A 23,965-nucleotide genomic window follows, 5' to 3' on the forward strand; every position below is an offset into this window, starting at 1 on the left:
GAAATGTGTCCATTATACCATGGAACTATTCATCCAGGGGTGACCTACTGAAAAAGCCTGGAGCAGGAAATATTTGCAGCTCTGTGGAGAACAAGTTATGGGTTTGTATGAGATTATACAATAAAAACTAGGTAGAGCAGTTGATCAGAGCAGAAAATCCTAATTTTTGTTTAGTTTTCCATGGAATGAAAGATAATACAATCGGGTGCTGCTGGCAACAAATACATCTTTATTTCCATTTTCTTTTCTGAAGGTTTTAGATTTCAACCACCATCATTAAATTATATGGACCATATCACAGACTACATATTTGGCATCTATTGGTCTTGATTTTAAAATATTCTTACAGATTCTTCATTATTTTAGAGTTATACATACAAATAAACATTAACACTAAACAATCAGAAAACTTTCTCGATATAGATATTTTTGTTTTATTTAGATAAAAGGCAAAAAGGATAAAAGGCTAAAATAAAATAAAAAGGATAAAATATAATATATTTTATATTGTTCTTGTAATGCCTACAGAACATATTTTACTTCATTCTGGTTTCCCAAGTTGTAAACATTTGTCCACATGGCATCGCTTGCATTTCTTTTCTCAAGTTTATTATAATCCAACTGCCATCATTAAAATTATATGGAATATATTCACAGACTACATATTTGGCATCTATTGGTCTTGATTGTAAAATATCCCATCATTTTAAAGAAACTTTTTTCTAACAAATTCTTTATTAGCTCAGCAATGGCATGCAATGCCAAGCTGCTGCTAACAAAACAAACAGAATATTGGCATGCATTAAAAAGGGGATCAACTCCAGAGATAAAACGATAATTCTCCCGCTCTACAAGACTCTGGTCCGGCTGCACCTGGCGTATGCTGTCCAGTTCTGGGCACCAGTCCTCAGGAAGGATGTACTGGAAATGGAGCGAGTACAAAGAAGGGCAACTAAGCTAATAAAGGGTCTGGAGGATATTAGTTATGAGGAAAGGTTGCGAGCGCTGAACTTATTCTCTCTGGAGAAGAGACGCATGAGAGGGGATATGATTTCAAATTATAAATACCGTACTGGTGACCCCACAATAGGGATAAATATTTTTGGCTGAAGGGAGTTTAACTAGACACGTGGCCACCGAATAAAATTAGAAGAAAAGAGGTTTAACCTTAAACTACGTAAAGGGTTCTTTACTGTAAGAGCGGCAAGGATGTGGAATTCCCTTCCACAGGCGGTGGTCTCAGCGGGGGGCATCAATAGTTTCAAAAAACAATTAGATAAGCACCTGAACGACTGCAACATACAGGGTTATACAATGTAATCCTGACATATAATCACACACATAGGTTGGACTTTTTTCAACCTCACCTACTATGTAACTATGTAATTATGTAAGGTTTGTTCCATTATTTTAGAGTTACACATACAAATAAACATTAACACTAAATAATTAGGAAACTTTTTTGATATAGATATTTTTGGTTTATTCAGACAAAAGGCTAGAAATATATTTTATATTGTTCTTGTAAGGCCCACAGAACATATTTTACTTCATTCTCTTTCTCGGGTTGTAAACATTTGTCCATATAGCATGACTTGAAATTTGCAAGGATATCATTTATGAATGTACAGGAAATGTATATATCAGACAGACTGTGCACAAGTTAAGACATATAAAGAAACAGCTCATTTGTTTTGATATGATAACTGGTTCATGATAGGGCCGCCATTTATTCTAGCTTGATGGGATAAATGTGCAATTTCTGAAAGAGGAGGATCGTATACCAGGTTTATCCCAGCTAATGACTGCATAACTATCAGCTTATACTGCCAAAATACCAGGGAGCCACCACTTTGGATAAATTATTAAGAATATGTGAATATATGTGGGAATGATAGAATGTTGTTGCTGAAACCTTTTGGTATGGGTAAGGAGTGTCTGGTGTATCCCTACCAAAGGCTCTTTGTGTTAATTGGCCAAAAGGACTAAGGTATGTCCTGCTGTAAAATACAAAAGGAAATACTATATCCCTGCCACAAGAGGTAGGTGAATTCACTGTAGCAAGGCAGGGGAAAGTGCATACACAAACCAGCCATGAGATTAAGGTCAAGGAACCTGCTGGTACTATGACCAGAAAAAAAGCAACCATTTGCAGAAACACTCAAAGGAAAGAACAATGGGGAATGAGAAATGACTGGAAAGGAGTTGGAACTAGTGGGAATTGAAGTGGTTTCTGCTACACAGTGTCTACCACAGAATTAAAGAAATGGTCCTGCTGAACAATGGAGGAGTAGTCGAGAAATGGTTCTACTAGTCACGGGAATGGCCTGTCTTGCTGTGGCCAATGGAAGTTTGAGATGGGGACTGCAATGTCCACCAATCTGTGGTAAGGAAATTCATTTTCCTTCTCTTTTAGGAGGGTGGGAAAAAAAGAACCCTTGTGCAAAACTATTGCCGCTAAAAAAAAGGGGCATCATACTGCAAACTGGCCAATATCAGATCAAGAGTGTACTAAGCCACATCATCCAGTGAGGTCTGCTGTATTTTGTAAGATTGATGAGTGTAGATGTAATCTTGCCGCACACATACAACAGGAGAAGCTAAAAATGGTGACAAAAAAAAGGCACCAGATTCTAGGTTGCAGGTAACCCCTGATAATTTTATGGCGGCCCTGACTCAAGATACAAGGTTTGCTATCTCCCTGGAATAGGAAGTTTTATATGAGATTTTAGTCCCAGAGTTTTGTCAACTTCTTCTGCTGCCTGAAGAGTGTGCCACTGCGCTATGGGTCTTCGAGGATGTGCAAGCATGTCTGACCAGTGTCGCAAAGCATTTCCTGATGCTCGGCAGCCTAAAAATATCTTTCCAATCTGCTCATTTTTATTGACTTTATCATGGTCCCACACGGAGATGATCAGATCCACATTCTAAAGGGAGAAAGGAAAATCGTTAAACATACAAAGGATTTGTCATCCATGTGGATTTGCAGTATAGATAGATATATATAGATATATATATATATAAATATGTAATATATATTATTAAAGTTATTATATAAAGTTAATAAAGATATTGCTAGCAGTAGGTGAAATATGTATGCAACTTCTTGTAATATGAGTATGCCATTCAGACCTGAATTTGCTCCAATGTCACATCAAAAGTAAATTCCTCGTTGAAGTATGGATTTAGTGTATTCTTCTTTATCCCCGTCTTTTTTCTCTTCCATTTCTTCTTATTCAGAGCCAGCTGCACCTTCACGTATGGGTCTTTCGGGGCAAAAATGTTCAGTTTGTGAATATCATCAATATATTACAACAACGTGGTCTTATCTCAAAGCGCACACTTGTTATTCATTAATAGCAACAGTCAAAAAACTAGCTGGTCAAATTGCATAGCCAATGCTAAAGGAACAGCAAATCAAGAACTGTGCAGGCAAATCAGGTTACGGCAGTAAATCTAATTAAGTGCACGACTACTTATCTGATGCAGAGAAATTCAGGACTGCAAATTTGTTAGATCCACTGAGGTTGATTTTTTTAAAGAAAACTAAGAAAAAGGAGATATCCGTGCTAATGGTAAATAAAACAAACTGCTGCTGAACACCATACCTCTAATACCAGGCATATATAGAAACCATCAAAAAGTGCATCACACAGAAAAATGATAATGACGATGTCATCGAGTGATGGGGGACCTAATGATATCATATCTGATGAAACACGTAAGGCTGAGCCACGCACACACACTACAACGCATGCACGGCCAGGTATCGACCATCTTGGTTTTTGGAGCAAGACCTTTTTTGACTCTGGCATTTTTGTACATGCCGTTTTCAATCTACGTGGATGCAAGTGCAATACTTTTTACTAAACCCCTGTGTTTTTACAATACCACACTATGTTGAGCCCATATTTTTCATGAGTGGCCCAGGATGTTTTGATTGCTTGCTAAAATTGACATCCTTGCTCTGGTTACGGGAACATCTTCACTGCGTACAGGAGCGTTTGCTGACTGTTCTGAATAAGGGGGTCGCTGGCATTCTGGTAGGCCTCTGGGGTGAATATTCTTCTGGGTTTCACATTGGCTATCCCTGGATTTCTTTCCAACTCAGCACAGAGTTAAATGGGACTTTCTATTCACATTTTTTTATATCTACAGCGTTTTCACCAGTACATTTCACTGTGTACCTTTTGATTTTTTACATTACTTATAAGTTCATCACTTTATATTGATGTATATAATTTTTATTGATATAATTTATTGTCACTTTGTTTATATTTAGATATATAATTTGTTCCTGTGCGCTGTACTTTTTGATGGTTATTAAAGGAAACTGTTTACTTTGCAAGATAATTTTCACTTTTTAAAGAATACCCAATTACAAGCAAGGAAAAAAAATATATTTTTGCGTGCACATGATTGAATGATGAAAGTCAGCAGAGCTTCCCCCCATCAACTTAGCTAAAGCAAAATCCACTTGCAAATTGAAAAGTCTATTTGCATTTTAGCAAATGAACCCTATTGCATTACAGATTATTGGGCATGTTCACATTTAGTTGGATTTATAAGCTATATAGCTAAAAGGTATATGGACAACCCTCCAAATGATTGCCTCCATAGATATACCTATTAATTTTGGAATGGCATGCCCAACAAGCCCATATAGGTGTGATAGTTGTCTGCAAAATTTGGGCAAATGTGTGCATATCCTGATCTGTATACTTAAAAAACCACCAATCTGCATGCAAGTCAGAAACAATTTAGTCTCTTCTGGTGAGAAACCATTTTGTACAATAAACTGCTGAAAGCTGAGCTCTGGTTGGTTATGATCTTTGCCCAATTGTGCAAATTTTGTGGTTTTCTAAAATAAGGGCCACTGCATCCTAGAACTATGCTTCATCACAAAAAACAAAGACTATATACTAAAACATGTAATGCTAAAAGGGTTAAAGAAAGCCTGTGCAGAGAGGAATATGTGGATTGCAGTTGCTGACCTCCTCACTTTCTACTACTTTCTATGTCACTGACCCAGGACAATTATACCAAGCAGAAGAATCAGATTCAGGTCACAATTCCTAATCTGCAAACCTTTGCTGGGATAATGACTTAAAGCGGAGCCCCAGACTACCCCCAAAAACTTAAAAGTCAGCAGCTACAAATACTGTATCCTGTTCTCTTTGTGTTGTTGCCTGTGTGTGAAATCCCTGGTGTTCCTGCAAGTCCCTCTGCTTTACTATTAAAAACTGACTACACTAGGCATGAGAGCACAGTGTGGTCAGTTCTCTAGCTATGCTGGAAACGTAGCCTACTCTCCTCCTAGGATCAGACTTGTCCTGACACTCCCCACCCTCCCACCTCCCTCCTGCACAGCCTTTGACTGGGAGGATCAGTGTACTGCTGCTTCTCCTTCCCCACCTTTCTGTTCTCAACTGCATAAGGAGCTTAGAAGGTATGTGATCACTTATACAAGGGAAAAAAAGGGTATCTATAATGTTTTATGTATCTTTACACAAATGTTCTGCCTTTCAATTCTATTTTAAACCGAATGGGTTATTTTACAAGGTGAGGGTTTACCTATACTTTAACCATTTCTTCTTAGGTGGACATCATATGACATCCTGGAGTTTAGGTGGTTAAATCTGGATGATGCCTGCAGGTGCAAGCATCATTCAGATATCAATCTTTTCTGCCAGCGATTCCCTGTCATGTAAAAACAAAAAATCATAGCAGCCGTTTAACCACTTGATTGTTTTCACAAGCGGAAGAAGGGGACGTCCCCCCCCCCCCTTCCTCTGATGCTTCTACAGGCTCTCCCATGGGAACAGCAAGCTGGAGAATGAATCGGCCAGTGGTGGCTGTTTACAATAGAGCTGACCAAGGACCAGATGGTCCCCGGTCAGCTCTATGACCTTTGGAGGCTGGGAGCAACGTCATGATGTCCTTTCTGGTGCAGGCAGATGTAAACTATGCCGTTTGCCCGAGATCTTTTTTTTTGATCGCAGGCTTTCCAGCCTAGAGGAGAGATCTGGGGACTTAGATCCCAGATCGCTCTGTAAAGAGGACCGGTCATGCCCGGTAAATTCCTATTACAAGGGATGTTTAAATTCCTTGTAACAGGAATAAAAGTGATCTTAGAAAAAAATTAAAGGGAAACTGTAAAAAAAATATAAATAAATAAAAATTTAAAGGTCCCCGTCCCACGTATCAGTGAACGCATGCGTAGGTCATGCCCGCATATGTAAACGGTGTTCAAACCACACATGTAAGCCATCTCCATGAACGTTAGAGCGAGAGCAATAATTCTAGCACTAGATCTCCTCTGTTACTCTAAACTGGTAACCTGTAATTTTTTTTTAAAGCGTAGCCTATGGAGATTTTTAAGTACCGAAGTTTGGCACCATTCCACGTGCATGCACAATTTTAAAGCTTGACATGTTAGGTACCCATTTACTCAGCGTAACATCATCTTTCACATTATACAACAAAATTGGGCTAACTTTAGTGATTTGAAAAATTCCTGTGCAAATGCCGTGTGACATAAAAAATTGCAACAACCCCAATTTTATTCCCTAGGGTCTCTGCTAAAAAAACATATAAATGTTTGGGAGTTCTGAGTAACTTTTTAGCAAAAAAAAAAAAAAAAAAAAAAAAGAGGATTTTTGCTTGTAAGAGAGGAGTGCCAGAATTGGCTTGGGCTGGAAGTGGTTAAAAAGCACTGAAGCCATAAAATCAGTACGACGGCCAGGGAATTTTCTGATGGGGACGATAGCATTGGCAACATTCATACCTTCTCAGTACATGTGTCCTCTAAAATAGGACACCTGTATTTGTATGAAACAAAAATAAAAAAGTTTGTATGACAAAACTAGAAAGGCAAAAAGTATTGGATACGTGGATTTCCATTCGGGTATAATGATCTATTTGTACAAAGTTATTTCAGATTAATCTGAACATAAAACAAAGAACCCAAATTATTCTTGAGTGGAAAATCACCTGAGAATCCATCATTGTCCATTTGCTTGAGTTTTCTTGCCTCGAGAATGACCACAACAAGCTTTGAAGTCACAGGGATGTATTTTAAAGAGAAGCAAATGTCCCCAAGCTTTTCATACTGCAAAAGATGGAAGTGTGATAAAGGAAATGTAAAGATGGCCATATGATTCCCAGTAAATGGCTCAACATTGGTGTACTTGTCCTTACCTCGGACTTTCCTGCAGCTTGCAGCTCTTTCCATTCCTCAATAACATGATTCAAATTCATGTCCCGCAGTGGTAGTCGCACCTCCCCAATCACATCATGTTTTGAAAAACGGTTGAAGTCGAAGACCTGCATCACAACATCTGTTTCTGCAATATCCGACTGGGGAAGCTGGAGAAGAAAATATATTTGGCAGTGTCAGTGTAAGCCAATATATTTTGAGAAGTAAAGAGTTTTAGCAAATCACTTGTTTACAACCAAACACACAAGGTAAGCCTAGTACACACCAACAGTAAAAGTGACAGCTCAGGTCAGAGCTGCTGTACTAATAATCCAATGTTAGTACAGCAATCTCACCTGCTGTGCTATTGTGTTCTGACAGGGGGACGGACATCCTGCCAGAACACTCTGGTCAGCGATTTGAGCCATTGGCGCTGAAGAGTGCTGACCTGGAGCCGATCGGTAGACCTTTTCCGGTCATGAGCCTTCAACAGATGCCAGCCGAAATGCCGGCTTCTGTTGGACCAGCTATTGTACACACAGGCCGAATGTCAGCTGGTTTGTATTGAACCTGCCAATGTCGCCCAACATTCGGCCCGTGTGTACTAGGCTTTAATCTGGACAGACACTAGTAGAATTTCAGTTGAAATTTCTCATTTTAAGAACGTTCGCTTGATTTTCTAATCATTATTGGAGTAAAATTGACATTTGTTTCCAACCGCTGTGAGGAGATTTGAACAAGCAGGATGGGAAATTTTTCTCAAACAAATCAATTTTTAACAATGTACAACGTGTATAGTTTTTATTTGTAAACTCCATTCTTTCCATTTTTTCCTTAACTACTTGCCAACCAGCCGCTGTCATTGTACTGTGGCAGGTCGGCACATTTCCGCGAACTGTAGTTTGTGGGCACAAGCGCCAATCAGCAGGTGGGGCAGATTCGATGTCTTCCGGCCACCCGCGATCATTCCCCACAGTGACAAAACGGGGATCTGTCTGTGTAAACCAGGCAAATCTCCATTCTGACAGGGGAGATCACACAGATCCTGTCTTTCTACTATGCAGGAAGACGGACCTCGGTGTTTCCCCAGGCAGCCCATCCCCCATACAGTTAGAACACACTTAACCTGTTGATCGCCCTTGATGGTAACCCCTTCCCTGCCAGTGTCATTAGTACAATAACCGTCACAGTCCTTGGTTCCCAAAAAAGTGTAAAAAATGTCAGTTAGGTGTCTGATCTGTTCTCTGCAATGTCGCAGTCCCGCTAAAAATTGCAGATTACCGCCATTACTTGTAAAAAATAAAAATGCCATAAATCTATTCCCCATTTTGTAGACGCTATAAATTTTGCGCAAACCAATCAATATACGCTTATTGCGATTTTTTTTACCAAAAAAATGTAGAAGAATATATATTGGTCTAAACTGAGGAAGAAATTTGTTTTTTTTATATTTTTTGGGGGGATATTTATTATAGCAAAAAAGTAAAAAATATTGCTTTTTTTTTTTATTGTTGCTCTTTTTTTGTTTATAGCGCAAAAAATAAAAACAGCAGAGGTGATCAAATGCCACCAAAAGAAAGCTCTATTTTGTGAGAAAACAAGTACATCAATTTTGTTTAGGTATAATGTCACACAACCGTGCAATTGTCAGTTAAAGCAACGCAGTGCCGTATCGCAAAAAATGGCCTGTTCATTAAGGGGGAAAATCTTCTGGTCCTTAAGTGGTTAAAGGCCAAGTTCACTTTTGGGAACATGTTACAAGTTCCACCCGTATTCAGGGTGGAACATGTAACATGTACCTAAGCACTCCCTCACTCCTTGAACCCCTTGTGACCCTAGGTTCCTCTCACCCGCAGCCGCGGTCCTTCAGTCATTTTTTCATCTTTCCATCTATTAAATCTGCTGCCCTTGTTGTTTTAACTTTGGGTAGTAAATAGGCAGCATCTTCAGCTGCCCACAGTTAAAATGGCTGCAGCCAGACTTAGTGGAGGGAGATTTCTGCAGCATAGTTGGCAAGGATAGAATCACAGTATATATAAAAATAATATGCAAAGTGGTTAGAGGGAAGCTTCAGAATGGCAAAGATGTTTTTATTACAAATTATATGAGCAGACTGCAGTTCCTCTTTAAAGAAAAACAATACATTTTTTTCACTTCTCAATGCGTGTACTGCATTGCATTAGTAATTTACAGGCATAACTGATTGCCTAGGCAAGCTGACCAACCTCAAAATCATATATGTTGTAGTCCTGGGTCCCCTCTCAGTGCCCCCAAGTTTGGTGTCCCTGCCACTTATGGTTCGGGAGCAGTGCATGTCAAGCTGACCAAGATTTCCCATAAACGCCAATGTGTTCGTACTCGCGAATGTACGTAAAGTGGGGTATGCCTGTATATTTCTCAAATAACACATCCTGTTAAAAAAAAGCTGTATGATCACAGCACTGGGTACTACTAAAATAAAAAATTGGCCTGGGACCCCCAACTGCTATGCAAGATATTAACTTCTTCAGGAAGTGTCAGCATTTGTATATTAGAATGCCGCAGGCTTCGGGCCCATCCCTAGGTGCTTGTGATGATGTTTAAAGAGAGGTGCAGAAACCTGTTGGTGCTTTGTATTTTTATCCAGGTATCCAGTTTAGCATGTTTACAACTGACAGGTGGACCATAAAATCTGATGTACTCAAGCATGTAATAATGAGTGATATCCAATTTCTGCATTGCAGGAAAAAGTACATCTGTCATCTTACATTATCATTTTACATTACCAAAATAGAATTTTCTCCAGGAAAGAGAAATCTGATTAAAAAATATTGTAAACTTGGACAAGATGTATAGGTACTTCCTTCATTCCACCATTATCTTTTGTTTGTAGATGCTAAAGTATAAATCAAATTGTTTCTCGTTGTCAAAAAGATCACGAAATGCCTAATTCAAATTCCTTTGTGTGGCCTTATCTGAAATTTGTTATGTAATTTGTTAATTTCTTATACATACCATAAATAACTTCACTAACATCTTGGAAGTTCATAACGAGCATCTTTAATAACTCCTATACAGGTTTTTTTTTTGCTCAGAAGTTCATCATTACATTGACTGTGCTCTCTGAACATACCATTTTGGCCCTCTTATGCCACGTACACACGACCGGACTTTCCTTCAGAATAGACTCCAACAGTCTTTCCAATGGAGTTCCGATGAAATGGACTTGCCTACACACGATCACACCAAAGTCCATTCGTTTAGAACGTCATGACGTACAACGGGACTAGAAAAAGGAAGTTCAATAGCCAGTAGCCAATAGCTGCCCTTGCGTCGTTTTTGGTCCGTCGGACTAGCATACAGACGAACGGTTTTCCTTATAGGAATGGAGTCCGTCAGAAAGATTTGAAACATGTTCTATTTCTAGGTCTGTCAGAATTTTAGAAAGAAAAAGTCCGATGAAGCCCACACACGATTGGAATATCCGACAGAATGATTCCGTCGGACCAAAAACAAGGCCAGACTTATAGATATTAAATGCCTTAAAGAGACCTTGACAATCTATACAACAAACTAAATCAATCACCCTCCCAAAATCTTACTCAATAAATCCAAATTAAGCTCCAAGCACTAGACACAATTTTATCTGCCAACACTGAAAAATCTTAGATTCTCCAAAGCCAAATTCATGCTACATGGCAATTTCACTTCTGCCATGTTCGCAAGGAAACTAAACCAGAAATATAAGCCACCCCATGTTTATAAATGACGTGATCAGAGAGGTAATTTGGTCACTCACCCTCACGAGGTTCTAGATACAGTATATTTTCAACTTTTTATAAAAATCTCCTCTCTGGACCACAAACTCAACCTCAAACATCTTCACTTAATTGGCTGGACAGTTTTCAACTTCCGACACTTTCCAGCCAACATATTGCCTCCTTCAATTAAGCTTGTACAGACCTAGAAATAACTAGCATTAAAAATCTCTCAAAACCTCCACTGCACCAGGCCCTGACTGTTTCACTATCTCTTATTACAAAAAATTGACATCCCCATTAGTACCCAAACTAACTAAATTATTATTTAACCATATCTTACAAGGTAACCACTTCGCTGATGAAATGCTTTTAGCTAATCTATCCCTACCACCAAAGCCACATAAAGACCATACCCTCCCACAACATTTTTGCCCCATTTCCGTTCTTAATAACGATTTAAAAATCTTTGGTAGAATGTTGGCAGATAGATTAGCGGCGGTTGTCACGACCTTTCATTCATACAAACCAAACTGGCTTCATCCCAGGCAGACAAATAGTAGACAATATTAGGTTGGTCACAAACATCATTCAAGATGCCAATCTTCATTGTCGCTCAGTTTGTCTATTTAGCCTCTACATCCACAAGGCCTTTGACAGTGTGAACTGGTCTTATCTCCATTTTTTTACTCCCCAGATTTGGCATCTCAGATAAATTCATACATGGCTTTAACGCCCTTTACCATTCCCCCCCCCCCCCAAACAATAATTAAACTTCCAGGCAATAACTTAGAATTTTTCCCTTTTGAGTAGAGGCACTAGATAGGGTTGCCCTCTATCCCCACTACTATTTGCGTTGGCGATCGAGCCCCTTGCACACGCGATAAGAAACAATATAGATATTAAAGGATATACCAAAGGCCCTAGAGAATTCAAATTGTGCTTATGTGCAGACGATGTTCTCTTATTTTTATCAGATCCACTCGTCTCTTTACCCAACCTTATGGCCAAACTTAACATTTTTCATATTCTCTCCGGTCTGGGAATTAACATAACTAAATTCTCGACTCTACCCATTAACTTCTCCCCTGTTATGACTTCCTTATTGCAAGAGAAATTGGCATTCATATGGTGCTCCCATTCATTCAGATATCTAGGCATCCTTATCACATCCTCTTATAACTCACTATACAAAACTAAATTACCCCCCACTCTTCACTCATATAAGCTCTCTACTTAAACCATGGTCTTCTTACCACACATCCTTTCTTGGTAGAATGTGCGATGTTAAAATGACAATTCTCCCTAAACCTCTTTACTATTTTCAAGCTCTCCCTATTAATAACTTCAAATCCAGAATAGAAGCTATACAAAGAGAAATCAATACATTTATTTGGTCAGATAAAAAAAAAAAAAAAAAAACTAGGATGTAGCTAGTCTCTCATGCATAGACCACATCTAAAGGCGGACTTGGCCTTCCAAACATATGGCTCTACTTCCTTGCAGCCAGACTCACACAGCTGGCCCAATGCTTTGCCCCTATCAATAACATCCCATGGATCTCTTTTGAGCCTATCTCAATTTCCCCTCTATACCTACAAGGCCTTCTATGGTCGGGTATAAATTCCCACCGCAAGATCCTCAATCAGAACACAATAGTTGCTCATTCTTTTCAACTATGGCTCCGACACAAGGATACCCTTAAACTATCATCTGAAGTCCCACCACTGGCCTTATTTCTGGGGGACCCTAGTTTTACAGAGGCATACAAAGATAATAGTCCATTTACACTATGGCTCAACAACAACCTGACCACCCTAAGATCCATAGTGATTAAAATGAAATTTCCCTCCTTTGAATCTCTCCAATCTAAATACCTAATTTCCTCCCTTAGAATTCTCCCGTTATTTACAACTTAAACATTCTTTTGTTTATAGCGCAAAAAATAAAAACCACAGAGGTGATCAAATACCACTAAAAGAAAGCTCTATTTGTGGGGGAAAAATAATAAAGTGTTGCATGACCGCGCAATTGTCATTCAAAGTGTGACAGCACTGAAAGCTGAAAAATGGCTTGGGCAGGAAGGGGGTAAGAGTGCACTGTTTTGAGATGGTTAAAAAGGAGATCAACTCCAGAGATAAAACGATAATTCTACTGCTATACAGGACTCTGGTCCGGCCGCACCTGGAGTATGATGTCCAGTTCTGGGCACCAGTCCTCAGGAAGGATGTACTTATTCTCTCTGGAGAAGAGACACTTGAGAGGGGATAGGATTTCAATGTATAAATACCATACTGGTGACCCCACAATAGGGGTAAAACTTTTTAGCGGAAGGGAGTTTAACAAAACACGTGGCCACTCATTAAAATTAGAAGAAAAGAGGTTTAACCTTAAACTACGTAAAGGGTTCTTTACTGTAAGAGCGGCAAGCTTGTGAAATTCCCTTCCACAGGCGGGGGTCAGCGGGGGGGCATCGATAGTTTCAAAAAACTATTAGATAAGCACCTGAACGACCGCAACATATTGACATATAATCACACACATAGGTTGGACATGAGTCTTTTTTCAACCTCACCTACTATCTAACTATGTAACTATGTATTAACTTAAATAAACTACCTCCTTATTACTTGAAGCATCTTAAAACTTGATCTCCAGTCTAGTATTTGGTGTTTGAAATCCAGCACTTCTGTGATGCCATAATCCACGTGAAGGGCCCTTCACCACTGCATATCCAGTCTACACTATTCAAAGGTTAGAGTATAATGCTAAACATCGTTCACTTCAGGCCTAATCTGCAACATTTTGTGTCCAACAACCTGTGTGGTCTTGTCAGGGATACTTCATATACCTTAAAAACGAAGGTCTCATTGAAGGAAGGGCTCAGAGTCTTGCGATACACTTTGGTTTCATTTTTCTTACGGACATCGTTCGTGAGATACACTATAACATACGGGTCTGATGTCCCTCCACTGTCCATAGCCTTGAGAGCGGCAGCTTGCTTCACTGCAATAGTAGCCTGTATTGAAAGAGACCCAGTCATGTCATAAGACCATTAACACAGATGACCTTCTCAAGCACTTTAGCTATAGTTTGACTTTTAGCCCCAGCCTGCGATTTTAAGATTTTATTAAAAGTCTTCCTACCTCCTCCCTTTGGAAATTGTATTCCACCGAGTACTGCAATCGGCCACGATAATCATTTTCCTGAGATTTCTTTAGTCCGTCTATATCTGGCTGCACCTACAGAACATTATCAAAACAGTAACCGCATAAGATTTGTGAACTAAACATAAATGGTTTATAAGAAAACATGACATGCGCCACCCATTAAACAAAAAGAACAGGTCGCAAATAATGTTTCTTAATTTTGAATTCATCATTTGAAGACTTTAAAATGTATCTAAAGCCAACACTCTTGAGATTGGCTGGAATCAGGACAGGGTTAACAATGCTGTCATGTTTTTATTGTGGTTTGTGTCCCTGCTTGGCAAATTCACTTTCTTAAAATTATACCGCTGACCATTGTAACCAGGAGGGTTGCCAACTGTCAGGAAATTTACAAACAGTTTATAAAATCCATTAACTTTGTGCCGGTCCATGAATGTCCATTACGGACATGCAGACTGTATGTTCCATAATGGACATTCAACAACAGATGTCAACATTACAGGTTTTTTAAAAATCCAAACGTTTGAGCTTTCACAAAAAGGAGGACACTTGGTGCGATGACAACTGTCAAGGAAAAGATTTCCCTCTTTTGGAGAGATTTCTATTAACTTCCTGTCGTGTCTATGGTACTAGAAATAAATCATATTTCCCTAATGTAAATACAGATAGCAAAAAATAGACTGTTGAAAAATTGCTTTAAAGTCATTGTAAAGGAAAAAAATATATTTAAAAAAAAATAACAAACATGTTATACTTACCTGCTCTGTGCAATTGTTTTGCACAGAGCAGCCCCGAGCCTCCTCTTATCGGGTTCCCCACCAGTGCTCTGGGCCCTTCCCCCTTGCCAAGTGCCCCCATAGCAAGCTGCTTGCTGTTGGGGGCATTTGTGTGTTCGTCCATAAGACACATAGAGAGTGGCTCAGCCCTGCCCCCCCCGCTCCCACCTCACTGGCTGTGATTGACAGCAGCAGAACCAATGGCTCCTGCATCTCAGCCAATCAGGAGAGAGAAACCCAGCAGAGCCTTGGGTCTCAGGCACATCGCTGGATAGATATCAGGCTTAGGTAAGTATTAAGTGGGGCTGAGGGAGGAGCTGCACACTGAAAGTTTTTTACCTTCATAGAATGCATGAAGTTAAAAAAAAACCTTCAGCCTTTACAACCACTTTAAGCATTCCTTACTAAAAAAACAAAAGGCCCATTCACTCTATTGCTTTATAGTAGCACTTGCTTTACTGCAACACAGGTTACACCTTCCCGACTGATGCGTGTTGCAGTTCAGTTAAGCGCAATGTGCCACAATGCACTAATTGTGTTCTACAAGAATGGTGTACTCAAATGAATAGGTTGCCTTACCGTATTGCACATTACCATGCAGCATAACACACATTAATGCACGTGTGTGAACACACCACAGTGCTGTGAACGGGACGTTCACTAATTTACCGTAAAAAAAAAACTAAAAAAAAAGCCACACTTAATGTCAAAATTTTAGCACTGCTTATAGACAATATAGTGTATATAGTGACTACTGAGTGTATCATTAAAGTATGCATACAGTATTATATATTATATTTTTCTTTGAGGACAGTTAGATTTTGGGGTGATTTTATATACGGTATATATATATATATATATATATATATATATATACCGTATATAAAATCACCCCAAAATCTAACTGTCCTCAAAGAAAAATATAATATATAATACTGTATGCATACTTTAATGATACACTCAGTAGTCACTATATATATATATATATATACATATACACACACACACACACACACACACACACATATACACACTTGATAGACCTGTTTTTCAGCCGCTATACGCTATAGTTACAGTATGTAACAGTCTAAGAATAATTAACCTAATATAACAGTAGCTTTCAAACTATTCACAAAATTCCAGTCATCAGATGTTTTCTAGTTTTTCATATCTCTCAGAGCTGGGGTTACCTGAGTTTTGAGGGCCACCTACTGTACTTTGTGCATCCATGACTATAGAGTTTAATTTGTAATTGATGACTCCTTTGTATATTTTACATTATGGAAACCTAGTTCCTTTCTCCTCATATACACTATATTACCAAAAGTATTGGGATGCCTGCCTTACACACACATGAACACATGATCAGTGCCTGACCTCACAAATGCGCTTCTGGAAGAATGGTCAAACATTCCCATAGACACACTCCTAAAACTTGTGGACAGTCTTCCCAGAAGAGTTGAAGCTGTTGTGAAGGTGCAAAGGGTGGGCCAACTCAATATTGAACTCTACAGACCAAGACTGGCATGCCATTAAAGTTCATGTGCGTGTAAAGGCAGGCTCCCAATACTTTTAGTAATATAGTGTACTACTGACTAGAAATGCCCCATTGATAAATACCTGGAGTGCTGCTCAAAGCACTGCAAAACTTCCCCCTGCAGTCCAAACACAGGTCAGATGCCGATGTTCAAACAGAGGAGCATAGCCATGAGGAGTTCAGGCTGTATCTTTACCTCTCTATACAGTGTCTGGGTTCCAGTGTGCGGCATTTCCACCTTATGTATTATGTATTACATGGTCCATTAGTATGAGGGAATAAACAATATTCATGGGGTGTTTTCAACTAGACCTGCTGGGCAAAGAAAACCCAGTAGGTAGATACAAACAATATTACACGTATAGTTAACCTAATAGCATTTAATTCTAATCAGTATTTAAAGTCGTTACCTTGTGCAATAACATATAAAACCCTGCAAAAACCTGAGTATGGTATGAAGAGGCAGGTGAAGGGAAGGGAGGGGTCGAGGAGAGATAGTGGGTAAGACATAGTAAGGAACTTTTGTACCATTTCGTGAGAATATCAATGTCAAAACAAAACTTAATGAAGTTCTAAAACAACCCAATAAGTATTAGGTTTAAACAACATATAGAGAAAAGTGGAGAAAAAGAAGGAAAGCAGAAATAAGGAAATAAGAAAGAGAAAAGAGAGGAATTCCAGAGGGTCAGCCCAAAGCTCATTAGGGAACCGAAATATAATGGATCCACGGGTCCCATATTTTATCAAATTTTTTAGAGTTATTATGGAGTGTGTGAGTGAGTTTGTCATTTAGCATAATCCAGTTGATTTTATTTTTAACGTAATCTAGAGGAATAATCAATTGTTTCCAGTGCCGGGCCACTGTAATCCTTGCTGCTAATAATATATATGTGATTAATTTAGTTGATTTCCTGGGTACCTCTTCGGGCAGTTTATGAAACAAGGCCGCCTCTGGGGATCTACAGATATTCACCCCCGTCACAGAGTGTATTAAATTAAATACCCTAATCCAAAGCCTAGTCACCAGGGGACACTGCCATCAAATATGGAACATTGTCCCCGACTGACCACTGCGTCGAAAACAGTTAGGTGATGTGGATGGATGCATTTTAGCCACCCGAGTTGGGACCAGGTACCAACGTAACAGTGTTTAATAATTGGCTTCAATTAGCGTGGTATTGATAGAGATTTTGGATAAATTATGAACAATATCCTGCCATTCAGACAGATCAAAATTAAGATTCAGATCTTTTTCCCATTGGTTCATATAGGAAGGGTTTGAGTTAGGTTCAGTGAGGGAAACATACACCGTAGATAATCGTCCCTTCATTTGACCCCTTATCTGACAAGATAACTCAAACATTGTAAGTGTAAGCGGCTCAATTATTAGAATAAGTTTGCTTCTGACAAAGGATGCAATTTGGTTATATCAGAATATTTACGTATATAACAATGTGGCACTAAAAAAATATTGTCTGTTATCAAGCAAAAAATCTACCAGAATGTGCGTCTGGAGATTGGCTTGCACGATAAAGTGTTACTAAAAAAGACTCAATTAAATGAGCCTAAAGGTGTGTAGACAATAACTCAAACTTTGGTGCTTGACGCATGTGCCTAGTGCTCTTCCTTTTTTGAATCATACATATGAGAGTAATAACTTTCTAAAATCATGAATTAATAAGACCTGTGTACTCCCCAAGGGAAGTGCATACAGAGAATAACGATAAACATAAATGTGCACACATCTGAAAACGTGAAACAAGTGTAACAGCAACAAGATGACACACTTATATATAACCAATAATAGTAAAATTAGGTGTAGGATCAAAACAGGTGAATGTTAACGTGTGTTTCAACGCAACAAAGTTAATTGGTCAGTGTTCACCAAAATATTATATAGTGCATAAATCAAGTGTTGAAGGTGTTGAAAAGGAACCAGCTCCAATGCTTCCCAATGGATTGGATTTCCTTGCTCTATAATAGCTGGAGTGGACCTTGGGGTGACCTGGCACTGGAATGTCTGGTGGATGTATATAACGGATAAAATACACTTACCAGAATAGGTGGACTCACTAGCCAAGGGCTGCGAGTCAGACAGGCTTGTATCAAAACCATCCAAGGAGTGGTTATCCCAGGGGAGATAGGTGCCGAACCAGATTCTGACATGGTGAAGCGTGATAACAATTACTCACCGATCGTCCCGATCGTAATCATACACTCTTGGAATCTCTCCGGTTCAAGCAAGCAAATGCTGATACATACACTCCAAATGCTGGTCGATCCATAGGGTGTATATCCCTCAAGGGGAAAAAATGAAAAAAATCCTCCACATAGTGTAAATCTGCTTCATAAAAAGCTTAATTAAATAAAATAGTATTCTGGTACTGACACAAACAGAACCCAGATAAAAACTGACAGTATAAAAAGCGCTTAGAAAATAAGTGGCTCAGCGGGCATATCGGGTCCGATATTCTGGTAAGGATATTTTATCCGTTATATACATCCACCAGACATTCCAGTGCCAGGTCACCCCAAGGTCCACTCCAGCTATTATAGAGCAAGGAAATCCAATCCATTGGGAAGCATTGGAGCTGGTTCCTTTTCAACACCTTCAACACTTGATTTATGCACTATATAATATTTTGGTGAACACTGACCAATTAACTTTGTTGCGTTGAAACACACGTTAACATTCACCTGTTTTGATCCAACACCTAATTTTACTATTATTGGATATATATAAGTGTGTCATCTTGCTGCTGTTACACTTGTTTCACGTTTTCAGATGTGTGCACATTTATGTTTATCGTTATTCTCTGTATGCACTTCCCTTGGGGAGTACACAGGTCTTATTAATTCATGATTTTAGAAAGTTATTACTCTCATATGTATGATTCAAAAAAGGAAGAGCACTAGGCACATGCGTCAAGCACCAAAGTTTGAGTTATTGTCTACACACCTTTAGGCTCATTTAATTGAGTCTTTTTTAGTAACACTTTATCGTGCAAGCCAATCTCCAGACGCACATTCTGGTAGATTTTTTGCTTGATAACGGACAATATTTTTTTAGCGCCACATTGTTATATACGTTTATCTTTTTGCAATCTGTCTATTGGTTATGTTGGCTGCTTGTTCTATATAGTTGGCGCAATATTATTATATATATTATATCAGAATATTTCACTGGTAGGTATCTCCATTTTGTCTTTATAATGTTGTAAAGAATATACCTGGTTACCATTAAGGTAGTCGCCAATCCTCAGCAATCCTTTATTAGGCCACCAATTAAATGACTGTGGCACTAATCCTGGTGGAAACTCTGGATTGCAGAAGCTGGGAGCTATAGGTGTGTGTGGGGATGACAGGGATGCCCGGTGACATACTCTATCTCAAACCGCCAATGAATGTGATAAGGAAGGGCATAGTATAGGAGGGCGTAACCGGCTGGGAAGCCACATCAGTGATCCTATGGCCAAGGGGTGACAGGAGATTGCCTCCATGGAAACCCAAAGAGGTGCGGCACCTGTAGCAGTAGTTTGGGCAAGTTGTGAAATCTGGGCGGCTTGAAAGTAGTTTAGTAAATTAGGGAGACCAAGACCCCCCTTTAATTGTGGGGCATATAGGATCCATTATGTTTTTAATTTATCTTTACAGAACTTACCAAGCTTGTGGTGACGCTATTCTTTACTGATGCAAGTTTGATCTTTTCTTTTTCTTTGGCTTTGTTCTTTTTACGCTTACAACAACAGCAACAAATACAGATGATGAGCAGCAGGATTAGGAAAACTGCCACACCGAATAAAGTGTAGATGGCCCATCGTGGCACTGATTATACAGAGAAGAAAAAGAACAGTTAGGACAAATACACAAGCAAAGGGGATAAAAGAACAATAACCATGTGTTGGGGCAAGTATTTACATAGTTGCTTTTACTTAACTATACCTGATGCTTTTATAAGTATAGTAATGGTATATATGGTTTAAAATTGCATTCAAAATTAGGTAATTAGTTAGAGGTCAAAAAATGCTACTTCATTTCAGGAGAAGTGAAAGGTTTTGGGAATTGGTTTAGAATTACCAGTTGGTAAACTGGCCATTAGGTTGGCAATCTAATTGAGCAATCAAATTTTGTTTCCATTTTGTCAAAAATTCAAGGCGATCGAAGACATAAAACTGTGATTTTGACTGACCACGAAAGATGGAATAAAGTGGCCTTGATCAAACAATCTGATGACTTTCTATGCGATTGCCATATTTTGTTCTTTTTAATTCCATTCCAGTTTGATTGCAGTTGTCCATCTTTAATAAAAAGGTGTCAATTTATTGCTCAGTTTTGACTTAAAAATCAACCAGTTTGAAACTCGTGGGTGGTACATTGCATAGTTTCATGTGCTTACTCCTGCAGTTCCTGGTTGATAAAAAGTAATTAAAATCAATTAAAAATTGCCAACTTTAGGGTCAGAGGTTTAGTTTAGAGTGAATCATTTTCAGGTATAATAATTTTCACACCCAAGCCATGCATCATATACTCTGTAGATGTTTGTTTTAAGTGCACATTAGCAATAAAATTTACTCATGAATAGTTTATTAGTGCTGAACATTAAGCTAAAATAAAAGGTGTGCACTAATACTTCCTCACCAAAATTAACCACTGCGGTATTAGCTTAAAATCCCAATATCATTGGCTGAACAGTGCAAGGCCTCCATCACTGTTATCAGGTGGTGCATTGGGCTGTTTGATATACAGCACTGGAGGCTGAAGTCTTCCAGTTCTTGTATGCACATGTTGAGGGTTGCAGGAATTCTGTACAGCATGTCTTTGTTAATATAGTGTTGCTTGTATGTGATTCATAGTGACAAAAGCATGCCATCCAGTATGCTTATAACATACATTATGCACATTGCACAGTTCATCACTGGCACATCAGATGCTGTTAAGATAGGGAGGGGGTATGTGGTTTTGAGCAATGAAGTAAGGCACATGTATGTGGTATCATGAGAAACACCAGGACTGTTGGGAGCTTAGAGTGGCCTGTCCAAGTGTTCTAAGGTCCTCATAGCTTTCCTTACTCCCCAAGTTCCTCAAGCCTCACTTCACTGCATTGTTACAAGTTGTCAGAAGCCTTTTTATCTGATAGATCTTGGGAATGGACCGTGAAAACCATAAAAACTGAACTACTCTTTTCCAGAACTGTGACTGCTCTACCTTACATGTGAAGGGATTTACAAGGTACAGTTGCAGTACTTACAAGGTATTTTATTTAAAATGCTCTCTATCCATCCCCAGATCCCCGAAGCTGGAGCAAAGGTGGTGCTGGTTACAGTGGGGCTAGTTGTATTTGCACTTTTAGCCATGTTTATTGTTGGAGAGAGGAAGAGTTCCTCTTCCAGTGCACTGTACCTGGTAGAAAAAAAAAAAAAGAAAAGCATTAAAATATACTTTGGCAAATATGAAACATTACGTATTATGTGACTATTTATATCAGTTAGCTCTTCCAGAATCCCATTTCAGAAATGGTAAGAGGCAGAGGTGTAGCTACATCCACAGGGCCCCGGGTTAAAACGTAAGATGTCAACACAGCTTCCTGATACCTCCAATAGTAATCCCTGAAAACTCACTTATTCAGGTAAGCCTACCCCACTTCCACCTAAGAACTGTACCCGAGTCACCTCCATCAGATCATCCCCTGAAGCTATTACCTTTTGTACCACCTCCCCCTCCCTTTAAATTGTAAGCTCCATGAGCAGGGCTGTATTGAACTATATTGTAATTGTACTGTCCCCTTTCTACATTGTAAAGCGCTACGTAAACTGTTGGCGCCATATAAATCCTAAAAAATAATAATAATAATAAAATTAAGTCCATTTTCACCCATACAGTGGGTCAAAATGCACCTAATTTATTACAGATTTATTTAAGTAACATAACATAACTCAAAACCTCATATATACAATTAAATAAAAAAAGATCCAGAATATAATTATCATAGATGCAATGGGGTTGATTTACTAAAACTAGAGAGTGCAAAATTTGGTGCAGCTGTGCATGGTAGCCAATCAGCTTCTAACTTCAGCTTGTTCAGTTAAGCTTTGACAATAAAACCTGATTTCTCTGCAGAGCTGCATCAGATTTTGCACTCTCCAGTTTTAGTAAATCAGCCCCACTGCCTGTGTTTAGTTTACTTCTTGAGCCTCCAACGGCAGAAAGAAAAGAAGATGGGACATAACATGAGAAACGCTGCTTCTTCTGTATAAAATATTACGTTCAAATAGAATTGGTAGTTAGAAAGTGAACAGAGGCTATGTTTGGCCCTCTTGACGTCACTGGCCCTTTCATGGCTGCTCCCTCGGCTACATCACAGGTATTCCTCAGGCAACAAGATACAACAATACATAAATTCTGACAATGCTTTTATCCTCTGCTTTATTAGATCTGCCTACACTCTGCAGACTAGCAATAAATCTTTACTATATAAATGTATTTATAGACAAACTGTACCTATTCACTGAAGAAGAGCCACAACTCCCCAAAACGTCTTGTCTTAGTCGTATAAATGTTTTGGCTGAATTCAGAATGCATTTGTATTAGGAAGAAAAAGGAAGGAAATCATTTCCTGACAGGAAAACGTGTGGAATAGCCAATCCAACGTTCTTCCCAGTCTTTTGTGTAGATTCTTAAAGTGTTACTAAACCCACAACAGTAAAAATCAGTCTGTATATGCAGCATAACATGCTTGTTATACGCACTGTGGAACTTAAGGGGTTAATCCTCTGCATTGTGTAAAAAGGCCGTTTTAGCCTGTATGCACAGATCCTTCCCTCCTGCACTGTCCAGCTTGGGAAGGCCAGCTAACACACAAGCAGAGTAGCCAACCTGCACTTGCTCAGTTGTGTCTTTTATGCTGGAGAGAACAGTTACTCGTTCTCCGAAATAGCCAGGTTACATGATATTGGCATCACACATGTGGGCGTGTATACAGGCTGCAGGGAAAATTTCCACCCACCTGAACGCTCAGCACTGGAGAAACTCTGCGTGGTATACAGATCAGCCAAAAAGGTATATAGTGGCAATATTTTAATGTAAAAAGAAGATTTATAAGCTGTGGGCATTGTAGGCAGATGAACTATTTTCATATTACTGGGTTTAGTAACACTAATGTTTTCATAGTGGTCTTGAGTATGCATTTTTTCCTTGAAATTATTCCCTGAATTACTCACTCCTTCCTATGTCCTTTCATGCATTTATATCTACTGCACATAGAACACAACTGTGAGTTTAGACATTCATAAACAGACCATTGAGCGGATATGTACATATGGTTATACTTAATTTTCTATTTGTGCACCCACATCAGCTTTTTGTTTTTCTGTCACTGAATGTGGGACACTGCTACAGTGTTTGTGTGGCAAGTGTAGATGTTTATATATTACTAGGAAGGATAGCATAAGCCAGTGTTTTTCAACTTTTTCAAGGGTCAAGGGACCCTTTAAAATTCCACACAACCTGGAGGCGCCCTGTTCTAAAATGTAAAAAACGAAATGAATAGT

At 39.0% G+C, this 23,965-nt stretch overlaps 1 protein-coding gene and 1 long non-coding RNA gene across 5 annotated transcripts in view; one reads left to right on the top strand and one right to left on the bottom strand.

Annotated features, from left to right (window-relative positions):
* Positions 1-209: 209 nt before the first annotated feature.
* Positions 210-23,965, bottom strand: part of SYT8 (synaptotagmin 8) — a 91,866-nt gene continuing 68,110 nt past the window's right edge. For 3 of the 4 annotated variants that reach the window (XM_073604721.1, XM_073604719.1, XM_073604718.1), the window contains exons 2-9: positions 21,667-21,818; positions 20,080-20,243; positions 14,082-14,177; positions 13,787-13,954; positions 7,201-7,368; positions 6,994-7,111; positions 3,133-3,266; positions 210-2,927 (exon numbers count right to left, since the gene is read on the bottom strand). In XM_073604721.1, coding sequence (XP_073460822.1) covers positions 2,694-2,927; positions 3,133-3,266; positions 6,994-7,111; positions 7,201-7,368; positions 13,787-13,954; positions 14,082-14,177; positions 20,080-20,243; positions 21,667-21,772 — 1,188 coding nt within the window. In that variant the 5' untranslated portion in view covers positions 21,773-21,818 and the 3' untranslated portion in view covers positions 210-2,693. Of the gene's footprint in view, positions 2,928-3,132; positions 3,267-6,993; positions 7,112-7,200; positions 7,369-13,786; positions 13,955-14,081; positions 14,178-20,079; positions 20,244-21,666; positions 21,819-22,916; positions 23,027-23,965 lie in introns of those variants that run through there. The other variant, XM_073604720.1, reaches the window with a different exon arrangement.
* The window catches only part of LOC141112979 (uncharacterized), a 48,478-nt gene continuing 47,762 nt past the window's right edge, over positions 23,250-23,965 (top strand). The window contains exon 1 of the long non-coding RNA XR_012236680.1: positions 23,250-23,474. This is a non-coding gene — a long non-coding RNA (uncharacterized lncRNA). The remainder of the gene's footprint in view (positions 23,475-23,965) is intronic.

Source organism: Aquarana catesbeiana, linkage group LG11, assembly GCF_042186555.1.
Source record: "Aquarana catesbeiana isolate 2022-GZ linkage group LG11, ASM4218655v1, whole genome shotgun sequence".
Lineage (NCBI taxonomy): Eukaryota > Metazoa > Chordata > Amphibia > Anura > Ranidae > Aquarana > Aquarana catesbeiana.